The sequence below is a fragment of the Giraffa tippelskirchi genome, chromosome 7 (genome assembly GCF_054371585.1).
Source record: "Giraffa tippelskirchi isolate mGirTip1 chromosome 7, T2T-mGirTip1v1.2.pri, whole genome shotgun sequence".
NCBI lineage: Eukaryota > Metazoa > Chordata > Mammalia > Artiodactyla > Giraffidae > Giraffa > Giraffa tippelskirchi.
Window position 1 is genome coordinate 115,640,613 of NC_137281.1, and position 12,946 is coordinate 115,653,558.

The window sequence follows — 12,946 nt, forward strand, 5'->3', positions numbered from 1 at the left end:
GAAATAGAGAATAGAAAAGCAATAGAGAAAAATTGGTTCATTGCAAAGACCAACAAAATTGAGAAACCTTTAGCCAGAAATACTTAAAAAAAGAGAAGATTTAAATTACTAAAATCGAAAATGAAAGTTGGGACAGTAGAACTGTTTCTATAGAAACAAAAATGTTCATAAGAGAGTACTGTGAACTGTATGCCAGTGAATTGGATAACCTACATGAAATAGACAAGTCGCTAGAAACCCAAAACAGCAGGACTAAATCATAAAGAAATAGAAAACCTGAATAGACACATAACTAGTGAGAGTGAATCAGTAAGCAAAAATCTAACAAAGAAAACCTCTTGACCTGAAAACTTCTTTAGTGAATTCTAAAAAGCATCTAAATAAGAACTAACACCTCTTCCTTTACACTTTTCCAAGGACTGAAGTGGAAGAAATAGTTCTAAACTCATTCTATGAGGCCAGCATTACCCTGATACCAAAGCCAGAAAAAGACACTACAAGAAAGAAAACTATAGACCAAATTCCTTATGAACATTGATGCAAATATCCTCAACAAAATTCTAGGAAACAGAATTCAGCCACATATTAAAAGGATTATATACCATGAACAAATGGGATTCATTCCTGAAATGCAGGAGTGGTTCAATATATGAATATGATCAATGTAATAAGCCAAATCAATGAAAGAAAGCAACAGAAGCCACATTATCACCTCAATTGATGCAGAAATTGTGTTTGACAAAATTCAACACACTTGAATAATAAAAATGCTCAGCAACCTAGGAATAGAAGGAAACTACCACAACATAATAAAGCCACATAAGAAAAACCCCACAGCAAACATCATACTCAATGGTAAAAGACTAAAAGATTTAATTTGTAAAATCAAGAAGGCAAGATGGCCATTTCACTACTTCTCTCCAACATAGTACTGGAAGTTTTAGGCGAGCAGTTAGTCAAGAAAAAGAAATAAAAAGCATCCAAACTGGAAAAGAAGTAAAATTATCTATGTTGGCAGATGGTATCATTTTATATATAGAAAACCCTAAAGATTCCACACAAAAACCGCATTAGAACAAAAGTTAATTCAGCCAAATAGTAGGATACAGAGTCAACACAGAAAAATTGATTGTATTTCTATACACAAGAAATGAACAATCTGAAAAGGAAATTACAAAACAACTTGCAATAGCATAAAAAAAAATAAAGTACTTAGGAATTAACTTATCAAAGATGTAAAAGACTTCTACAAAGAAACTATAAAACCTTGCTGGAAAAAATTAGAGAAGACATAAATGGAAAGACAACCCATGTTCATGAATTGAAAGACTTAATATTGTTAAAACACCAGTAATACTCAAAGCAATCTACAGATTTATTGCAATCCTTAGAAAAATCCCAAAGTTTTTTTCACAGGAATAGAAAAACTCATCCTAAAATGTATATGAAACTCAAGGAACTTCAAATAGCCAAAATAACTTTGAAAAAGAAAAAAACAACAGTAGAACATCCTGATTTTAAAATTTACAGCAAAGCTACAGTAAACAGAACAATGTGGTATTAAGACAGACCCATAGACCAGTGGAATAGAATAGAGAGCCTCAAAATAAACCTTTATATATAGGGTCAAATGATTTTTTACAAGGATGCTAAGGCCAATGATGAAAGGACAGTCTGTTTAATTAATGATGCTGGCAAAATTGGATATCCACATGCAAAGAATTAAGTTGGACTTTTACCCAGCACTATACACAAACACCATATACAAACATTAACTCAAAATTGATGAGGGGCTTAAGTGTAATGCCTAAAATGATAAAACTCTTAGAATAAAACAAAGGACAAAAGCTTCATGATGTTGAATTGGCAGTGAGTTTTTGGTTATTATACTAAAGGCACAGGTAATGAAAGAAAAGAATTGTACAAATTAAAAATTTTGTGCATCAAATATTCTATCTGGAGAATAAAAACGCAACCCATAGAATGTGAGGAAATATTTGCAAATCATGTATCTGATAAGGAATTAATACCCAGAATATATAGAGAATTCATAAAATACAATAACTACAAAAAACACCCAATTAAAAATGCATAAAGGACTTGAACAGACATTTTTTTCAAAGAAGGTATATCAATGGCCAATAAACACATGAAAAGATATGCAATGTCACTAATCATTAGATAAACACAAATCAAAACTACAGTGAGGTACCACCTCACACCCACTAGGATGGTTACTTAAAACAAAAGAAACATACGCAACACTGTTTATAATAGCCAGGACATGGAAGCAACCTAGATGTCCATCAGCAGATGAATGGGTAAGAAAGCTGTGGTACATATACACAATGGAATATTACTCAGCCGTTAAAAAGAATACATTTGAATCAGTTCTAATGAGGTGGATGAAACTGGAGCCTATTATACAGAGTTAAGTAAGCCAGAAAGAAAAAACCAATACAGCATACTAATGCATATATATGGAATTTAGAAAGATGGTAACGATAACCATGTATGCGAGACAGCAAGAGACAGATGTATAGAACAGTCTTTTGGACTCTGTGGGAGAGGGCGAGGGTGGGATGATATGAGAGAACATGTAAGTTATCATATGTGAAACAAACCGCCAGTCCAGGTTTGATGCATGATACAGGGTGCTCGGGACTGGTGCACTGAGATGCCCCAGAGGGATGGGATGGGGAGGGAAGAGGGAGGGGGGTTTAGGATGGGGAACACATGTACACCCATGGTGGATTCATGTCAATGTATGGCAAAACCAATACATTACTGTAAAGTAAAAAAAACAACAATAATAAATAAAACTGGAAAAAAACCCACAAAAACCCCACAAAATCTCCAGAACCAGAAGACAGATGATGATGATGATGTGAAGAAATTGGAGACCTTGTGCACTTGAGTGAGTGAGTGAAAGTCGCTCAGTCGTGTCTGACTCTTTGCAAGTCCATGGCCTATACAGTCCATGGAATTCTCCAGGCCAGAATACTGGAGTGGCTAGCCTTTCCCTTCTCCAGGGGATCTTCCCAACCCAGAGATCAAACCCAGGTCTCCCACATTGAAAGCAGATTCTTTACCAGCTGAGCCACAAGGGAAGCCCAAGAATACCGGGGTGGGTAACCTGTCCCTTCTCCAGTGGATCTTCCCAACCCAGGAATCAAACCGGGGTCTCCTGCATTGCAAACAGGTTCTTTACCAACTGAGCTATCAGGGAAGTTGGTGGCAAGGTAAAATGGTATGTCCATTGTGGAAAACAGTATGGCAGTTACTCAAAAAATTATATGGTCCAGCAGTTCCTCAAGAGTTGAAGAGATATTTGTACCCCTATTTTCATAGTAACATTTTCATAATAGCTAAAACATGGAAGTAAACCAAGTGTCCATCAATAGATGAATAGATAAAAAATGTGGTATATGCACCCCATGGGATATTCAGCCATTTGAGGGAAGAGAATTCTGCAATATGGATGAACTTTGAGGACATTTTGCTAATCAAATGTCAGTCACAAAAAGACATATGATTTCATTTATATGAGGTGAAAAGTGAAAGTGAAGTCGCTCAGTCGTATCCGACTCTTTTCGACCACATGGACTATAGCCTATTAGGCTCCTCCATCCATGGGATTTTCCAGGCAAGAGTACTGGAATGGGTTGCCATTTCCTTCTCCAGGGGATCTTCCCAACCCAGGGATTGAACCCGGATCTCCTGCGTTGTAGGCAGATACTTTACTGTCTGAGCCACCAGGGAAGCCCTTATATGAGGTACTGAGAGTAATCAAAAAAGAGTATAGTGGTTGCTTCCAGAGTCTGGGGGAGGAGGGAATAGGGAGTTATTGTTTAATTGGTATAGATTTTTCAGTTTTACAAGATGAAAAAAATTATAGGGGATGGATGGTGGTAATGGTTGTGTAACAATGTGAATGTATTGCTATTTAATACCACTGAACTATACATTTAAAAATGGTTAAGATGGTAAATGTTATATGTATTTTGTCTCTGGTAACTATATGGCTTGACATAGCACTGATCTCAGCATAGTTAACAACACAGCTTTTTAATTTATTTTTTTAATTTTTGACTGTGCTAGGTTTTCATTGCTGTGCGGGCTTTTCTCTAGTTTCAGAGACTGGGAGCTACTCTCCAGTTGGAGTGTGCAGGCTTCTCATTGCAGTGGCTTCTCTTGTTATGGACACAGACTCTAGAACATGTGGACTTCAGTGGTTTCGGCACATGGGCTCAATTGTTGGAGCTCCCAGACTCTAGAGCACAGGCTCAATGACTGTGATACATGGGCTTAGTTGCTCTGCCGCATCTGGGATCTTCCCAGTTCAGGGATCTAACCTGAGTCTTCTGCATTGGCAGGCTAATTCTTTACCACAGAGCCACCAAGGAATCCCAACATCACAATTTTTGGTACCACTATACTGAGCTAGGAAGTATACAATAATTTTCTTTCCTATACTTCATTTTATTTTTCTAGGGTAAAATTATATTTTTACTGATTTGTTTACTCTTCCATGCACCTAATACTGTTTTTTAAATACTGCAATTTGTCCAGTGTCTGGAAGTATTTTTTCAGAATGTTCACACAAATCCAAAAAATTTGTTGGAGGATCTGGAGATCTCTCCAGTCGGCTTTAGTTTAAATTAGTTACTCTCTAAGCTTGATGCATAGTTTGTTGATCAGGATTTTACTTTGCCACTTTGTTGTGTTGGATGTCCTGTTTCCTGAACTGTAAGTCCTTTTATTGTTTTACTCCTTATTTTGATGAAATACGTCCTTTAACAATTTCCACAGAAAGGTTGCATCTTTTTTCACTTCGTATTAATTTATAACTGTATTTATTCTAATGGTATTAATGGTTTGGCTGAATTCATAGAAAACATTTTTCCTATGCATTCTTGAAAGTATTATTTTCATTACATCTGGTGCCGTTTTTGGTCCACTTTGTGTTTATGTTATTTGGTTCTTTGGCAACTTTAATGTTTATCTCAAATGTTTTGAAATTTCATATGTTCACCCATCATCCTTTTTTCTTTCATTATGGTAGAAATTTGATAAGCCTTTGTAATCTTAGATATTTATGTTTTGGGGAAATTTTCTTGTTTTATTTCTTTGGTAAGTTTTCACTTTTATTTTCTTCTCTGCTCTCTCTCTTTTTTTTTTTTTTGGAAACTCCTATTGATGACAGCTACTTCCTACATCAACTTCTCTGATTGTATGGCATTTTCTTTCTTGCCTTCCATTTTTGGTCTTTTCATTTGGTCTTTCAAAAAAGATTTTCTAAACTTAATTACTTATTTTAGTTGCCATATATTTATTTTGAATTGCTCTTTAGTTTTTTATTTGTTCTTCAGCTGTTTTCAGTTTTTTTGTTCTTGTTTACTGGGTATAATAATATATCATACCACCAGGAATATTGAATATATATATCATGTGTATTTATTTTGTTTCCGGCAAAGTCTCTGATATCTCCTAGCCTCTTTCTTTGTTCTCTTGTTTATTTTAAGCTGTGAAATGTAAAGGATGTCTTCAGTTCTGTGCTGATCCTTGAGTGTTCATTCATGTTAAAAATTAAAGCACAAAAAAGATTATCAAAAGCCCTATATTTGTACAGGGACAGGTTGTGCATTGCAGCATGACACAGGGTACATTCCTGTTTTATTTATATATTCCCCTAGTACTCCTAAAATTTATAGATGTTTATGGTACTAGAAAATAAAAATATGAAATTTAAAAAATATTGGTACTTAAAATATATAAATATCTTCCTGAAAAATAACTATTTGCAAACAAAAAAATTTAGGATAAATTGTTCTACACTTTTGCTTATTTCTTTAATGCCTCGTTAAGCAGAAGGAAACTAGATTCTTGTGTTTCTACAGTCTGTTGTGATATATTTTGATTGAAATATATGAAGAATAAATACCCAGCTTCAACCAGTACTTTAATAACCTTCTCAGATAATTGTAATATTCTTTTAATGACATCAAAATTAGACATGTGGAAGTTTTCTTAAAGCTTTGTTGCAATGTGGAATCTGACATCATATCACTGAACATTTTGTACTCTGTGTTTCATTAAAATCTACTGGTCAGGCTTGCACTTTGTTTGGATCTTTTATCCATATGTGATTTTATAACATTGTGCATTAGTCATTTAGAATATATTGGCTTACAGGTCACATAGATCTTCCAAGTTTTGCCATGTTTCATATTACAAATCAGGTAATCACATTCATTAGTATTAGCATTTATCTCATAAATAGTAGATACAAGTTATCCTAAATTTTTCTTAAATTTTATTACTGGCAACAAACACTGTTTGATTGTTTACTTTAATGTGACATGCTTATTTTGTCAGTTTTGAAGAAGATGCCTTCTGAATACTCAGTTCTAAATATTAATAGTTGGACAGTCATTCTTTATAAATAAAAATGATGTTCCATGAAAAAAAATTTGGCCAAGTTCATCTTGCAACTAAATCACAGACTCAAGTGTTTTTAGTGTGCAGTAGCAGTACTTTATGCATACTTGGTATTTCATTACACAGACTATTAAAAAGGCATGTACTCAAGGGTTGAATTTTAGTAAAATTAATTTTACTGCTGGTGTATGCCAGTGGAGAATACAGTAACTGTTTCAATGTCAGTGCCTTGATTTGTGTTAAAATGTCAGCTTTTTTACTCATTACTGCTTAGTACCAAGAGTTTTAACCTCACATGCCTCCTAAAAGTGTCTTGGAAGCCCCATATGTCTGTGAACCAACTTGGAGAACTGCTGACATGGATTATGTTGTGAAGGTTGCTTCATGGATTACTGTGCTGTATGACATGCTCAGTCTGCTTGGCAATTTTTTGGACTTCAGCATAGGAAAATCAGATGCTGAGGTGACTGATTCTTTGCTGGGGAGGATGCTCTCAGTGTCTTTGAGGCTGATAATTTTCTTCAAAGAGGAATCTCCTAGATTCCAGCTGGGGATGGTGGAGTGATGAGTGGTTCCTCTGGCTGCTGGTATTCTGGGAGCCAGGCAGAGAGATAAATGAAGATCACTTTATTCAGTCTGTGGACCTTTACTAAATTTTTCTGTTTTATTTCAGTACCTCATACCTGCCCTTTGCCATTCCTGGTGTTCACAAGTCCATAGACTGTGTCCAGTTCAGAGACTTGGCCTTTGGCCTAAGCAGTAGAGGAAAGAATAGGTACCTGTTGTGTGAGTAGGGGAAAGAGTATTTAGATTTCTCAGCAGTATTCATGTTTTATTTTTACCTTTTATGTATTGACTATTGTACTGAATTCCTCCAAATACCAGATCTCTTATCTTCTCTGGGAAAATTGATTCTCTTTTCCTTGCACTCCTCTGTTCAGATGTTTAGTTATCACTTCCTCCACACTGTGCAGTTAATTTCCATTCCTCCAGCTACTTTCCATCTACAAATTTGTTGAAATCTCTTTGACAGCTAGTATGCTTTGATGCTTTCTTGGTCTTTATGAGTGGAAATTGTTTTATTTCCTTGCCCTCATTTTAGCAGTGTTTTTGGAGAGCAAGGAAATACATGTATGTGATTAATACACCATGATCACTTTCACAGACTTGAATCAGTCACTCTAGTGACTAAAAGTTGGAGCTAGATTTGAAACTTAACCACTTACTGTGGTTTTGCCTTGGGTTTTCTATTGATACTTAACCGACGCGGTCTTTATTCTCATTTGTAGGAATGGAGTTTATAATATCTAATAATGAAGATTAAATGAGACAGTGAATGTAAAGTTCTTAATATACTACTTAATACATCATAAAGTCTCAATAATTTGTAATTGTTATAAACTGTTAAGCTTGCCTCTTTCTTACTGAGGTTTTATTGTATTCTTTCCTCCCCCAAAAACATTTGAAATAACCAAAATATTTCATTTGTATATTGTTTAATATTACTTGATTTGACAATGGAAGAGTTACCATGGCTCCAAATATAAAATAATAGTTTCATAAATGTTTTATGTAAGTACCTGTTTTTACTATGTGTGTATAATATGTGTGTATAAAATATGTATAAAACTTATTCAAATTCAAGGTGTGCTTTACTAGTTTTCTAATCAAGTAATTACAATTATGTTTTATATTTGGAAGAATCTAAGGAAAGCAGATATTGTTATAACTGGGTAACTGTTTCATATCTTTGATTCAAAAACTTTTGGTACACTGAAATTCTTACGAGTTTTTTAAAAAACAATTTTTGAAATCCTGTTTTTAGTTTTAAGAGTTATTCTAAAACATACTTTAAGAAATTGTCTTTCTCTTTCTTTGGAATACTAGGCAGCATACTTAAGTTCTTTTTATCTAGAAAGTTTAATGTAATAAAAGTAGTACTTTAAGCTTAGTTTTGAATATAAAAGAAAAATGTTATTAATCATTTCAGGAAATTGCAAGATCTAATTTGGCTGAAGGAGAAACAGAAACATCAAATTCCAAAAGGTAAATATAAGGAAAAACTGAACCTCTTGAAATTCATGTATATAAAGTGATATTTGAGCTGTATATTATTTCAGTTATTTAGGAAAGGGCTATTTAAATTTTGTATATGGTGTTCCTTTTAGTAATGGCTTCAATTAAAATCAAATTTTGAAATTTTAATGCAACAGAAATATACTGCAGATCCTTAGTTTTGAAGCCTTTTAAATATGTAGAATACATTTTATAAGTTGTTAATATTTTTAGAGTACAAGTAAATAAAATGGTAATGGATTGTAATTGCCTCTGCTAAATGAAAATAGTTACAAGATGCTACAGGTTATAAGATGGTGACAATTATTGCAAATAGTTTTAAAATCTTATTTTTTAAGTATTTTTTAAAAACTATAAATTATTTCTGGTGGGATCTCAACATAAAAGTTTCAAAATTCAACGTGTTTTTTCTTTTAATTTAATTCTTGAGTAGAACACTTAGAACACAAGAGATTTCACTACCTATTTTTTAGCAAAAGAGAATCCAACATTCTAACTAGAACTTTATTCCAGTTAAAGATGAGTTTGTCTTTTAATTAAGTACTTTCCCCATTTCTGTCTTTATGCTGTGTGTTTTACCATAGTCTGCTTGTTAACTTGATATGATTAATCAATCTATTGCCTCTAAAAAGAAAATTATGGAATAAGACCTTTTAAAGATATTTCTTAGACTTGACCAGGAAAATTATCTAGCCCTTTCTTTATCTAGCATTTTTCCTAGAATTCTGGATGGAAAAAGTTAACAGAATTCAACAAAGGACTTAGAAAAAAACTACGCACATCTATATTATTTAACATTTTCTATAAATTATAATTAGTTCAATAAGATCTGAAAAAAAATAAGAATTTTACAAATTTAAATGAGGGAACTATTATAACTTTTTGAGATGATGTAATTGACCTGTAAGACCCAAGAAAATGAGCAAAGTATGACTGAAATTAATCAAAGTATTAATTAAGGCAGAAACTTTGTTACATACCCATAACATGTCATTACAAAATATAATGCATAAAATAGTTAATTCACAATAATAACAAAATGAGAAATGTGGAATTTAGAAGATTTTGAAGAAAAAATTTACTGAGATACAAAATAATTTATTAGTAACTTATGTGATAGGTCATTTTTTCCAAATTATGGTTAATGAGCATTTAGTTGAAAATCCAAATTGGATTTGATTTGGAAATTAGTGGTGTTTCAAGTAGGATTCATATTTTTCTATCTATTAATACCACAATTTAAAAAATAATAGCTGTGTTAGATATTAGGTTGTTTCTGTATTCACTATTTTAAACATTGTTTTAATGATCATACTTGTACAAATATCTTTTACTTTTTCAAACTACTAATTTAGGGAGAAGAGTAGTAGAATGTAGGTGATTTGACCTATTAGATAATAAAATACAATGTTAATTTCTAATTGTTAAAACTGGATGGTATTGGCCTGTAATAGTCTAAAGACACATCAGAACAAAATAAATAGCAGAGAAACAGCCTTACAAATATAATTTAGTAAATAATAAATGACTATCTGATAACATTGCTTTGATATATGAGTACTTCATTACAAAAAAGTATAAATTCCAGGTGGATTAATGTAAGAAATAAGATAAATGTAATCATTAAATTTCTTTTTGGTAAATAAGCATTGTTAAATCTATATAAGGGACCTGAGATTATCTTGGAAATCTGTTTCTAAGGCTTGCAGACATTGAAAACAAACTATGGTTACCAAAGGGGAAAGAGGGTGGAGGAAGGATAAATTAGGAGTTTGGGATTAACATATATATGTTATTATATATAAAATAGATAAACAACAGGGTTCTACTATATAGCATAGGAAATTATATTCACTGAATAGTTTCTGTTAACACATCAGAGTAAGAGTAAACACAGACATGTATACACATAAACCTATAGGTATGCGTGTTTTATAATTACATATTTCTTAGACATGTGTTCATGTTTTTCTAAGGCTGTTACAAAATTAGTAAAATCTTTGTGAATGCTTACTTGATTTTGCTTAGGAAAAACATGCTAACCCGAAGAGGACATGTAAATCAAAGAAAAAGAAAATAGGATTTTTCCCACATTCATTCCTTATTTAAAGTACTCTTATGAATTAATAAGCATACTCACATTTTAACTAAAATCAAGCAAGAGTATGAACAGGTAAAGTAATGATAACCAGGACTAAAACTAGTGAATAAACTCCCCAGGACTACTTTGAATATGTGACTATGGAGTTTCTCACTCTGCTGCCTAAGAAAATGGCCACTTCCTAAATTGTAACATCATGGCAAGGCCTGGGGACTTTGATTTTTTTTCTTTTTTTTGGTGCGCAAATGTGCCATTTTTTCTTTTTCAGAAAATGTCTTTACATTGAAAGTAAGTATTCAAATACATTGTATTATGAAGAAATAGATAATAAATAGCTTTATTTTTTCAGTAAACAAGATGAAGCTTCTTCAGAGGAAATAAAAAATGGATGTGATGTGCGTTTATTTGAAGGCTCATCAACAACAAAAAGTGAAGAAGACGTATCAGTTTCAGATAAAGAAAATGATAACTGTCTTGATCAGGAAACTGGCTCAAAGAATATCTTCAGTTATGATTCAGCTATTGATGCAGATAAAGTGGAAAAGGAAAAACAAATAGAGCACATATGTCAGGGAACAGAGTTGAAGATGTGCCAAAGTTCAGAAAACCTCATTGCATGTGATCAGATTGAGGATCGCAATGCTGGTGAAGCTAGATTTTCTTCCAAGAATATTAAAGATTTGCGGTTAACATCTGGTGATGTTAGTATTGATCAGTTTTTGAGAAAAAGAGATGAACATGGATCTGTTAGTTCTGATGTTAGTGAGCAAGGCAGTATTCATTTGGAACCTTTGACTCCATCAGAAGTGCTTGAGTTTGAAGCCACAGAGATTCTTCAGAAGGGTAGTGGTGATCCTTCAGCCAAGACTGATGCTGTAGTGTCTGATCAAACAGATAACGTTCCTGGAGAAAATAGCCTTAGCACAACAGAGACAGCAAGAGACCTGGTAGATGAAAAAGAAAGAAGTTGAAATTAACTAGGCATTCTAAGTTTTAGCGTACCGACAGTAAGACCATTTGGAACAGTGCTATCAGGTGAGCTCAGTGGTGCTGTTGCAGAGTGCAGACATAGAAAAATGTAGGGGAGGTCATTCATATATTTTACCTGTATGATGAGCCTAGGTTATTAAATCAATCCGTCATTAACAGCATGACTAGGTATGAATTTCCAAGAAGTTTTTAAAATATGAGTAAGATTTAATGAAAGTTAAGTTTGCAATGAAAAAGTCTCATTTCGAAGTTTTCAAGGACATGGAACTTGGTGATCAATATGAATTGATTATTAGAGTATTAGTTCTGTTAATGAAACTTTTGAAATTTCCATCAGTCCTAAGCTAAAAGTCCTTATTACGTGTACATCCTTTTCAATTAACTTAAAGGAAGAGATTTGGAAACCACATGCATTTGGGGAATAATTGATTTAAAATAATAGCTGATTGGCATTGTTCATGAGAGCTTCATTTTGAGTATGATGCTGGTAAATGGAGCATGTTTAGAATGCTAAATTAGTTGATCTAATGAGAATTTGGATGAACATAAACTTAATTTTGAATATAATATAACATTCCAGACTGCCAGAAGCATGTGAACAGAATATTTGAATCTGTGTACCTCCATACAAGTGTTAGCCTGCCAGGCTGTAAGCTTACCTTAATTAAACTTTCAGTGAAAGTGAAATTATTAAAATAAAAATTTATATTTGTGCTTTTTGTCAGTGTGTATGCTCTGCAGAAATCCCTTGATGAACTAGTTGTATAAAGTAGAAATCCGTTGTTGAAAATCCTGTAGCTACTATGCTTTTAATATTGTTTTAATGATCTTCTTTAGAAATAGAACCATAAACATGGTCTGGAAACCAAACCAAAGTACAGATTAATGTAGATATTTGTAAAGCAGTAAACTGAAAACATGTCCTGGCATGAATTCAGCCATGTTTAAGTGACTTTTTCTGTAATTGTAAAATTGAAACTTCAAATGGGACCTAAAGCAGGATGTAAAAATTGGTTTGGGATATTTAGCCTAATTTATCCTTAAGATGGCTGCTAAATTGATTTTTTTCAGTTTTTTTATCATATAGAAAATAATAGATACAGAAATGAATAATATGAATAACAGTAGTTTGCTTTGAAGTACTAATAAACTTTTATTTAAAATGCTACATTTTTACTTCTTAAAATGTGCTTTGAATTCTTAAATTTTGTTTCACTGTTAAATGTTTTAAATAGGTATTAAAATTCTGCTGTATATAGTAGTTTTTGGAGTAAATATTTGCAATAAAAATCTGTCCCTGAATAATTTTATTTTTCAGAAAGCTGCTTGAGTCAGATT

General features: G+C 32.8%; 1 protein-coding gene across 26 annotated transcripts in view; it reads left to right on the forward strand.

The window, feature by feature from the left end:
- ZNF280D (zinc finger protein 280D) overlaps positions 1-12,946 on the forward strand; it is a 329,643-nt gene that overhangs the window by 296,383 nt on the left and 20,314 nt on the right. For 19 of the 26 annotated variants that reach the window (XM_081510173.1, XM_081510163.1, XM_081510168.1 and 16 more), the window contains 2 exons: positions 8,432-8,487; positions 10,968-12,913. In XM_081510173.1, the coding sequence (XP_081366299.1) occupies positions 8,432-8,487; positions 10,968-11,589 (678 nt within the window). In that variant the 3' untranslated portion in view covers positions 11,590-12,913. Of the gene's footprint in view, positions 1-8,431; positions 8,488-10,967; positions 12,914-12,946 lie in introns of those variants that run through there. The other 7 variants (XR_014059466.1, XR_014059467.1, XR_014059463.1 and 4 more) reach the window with 1 other exon arrangement.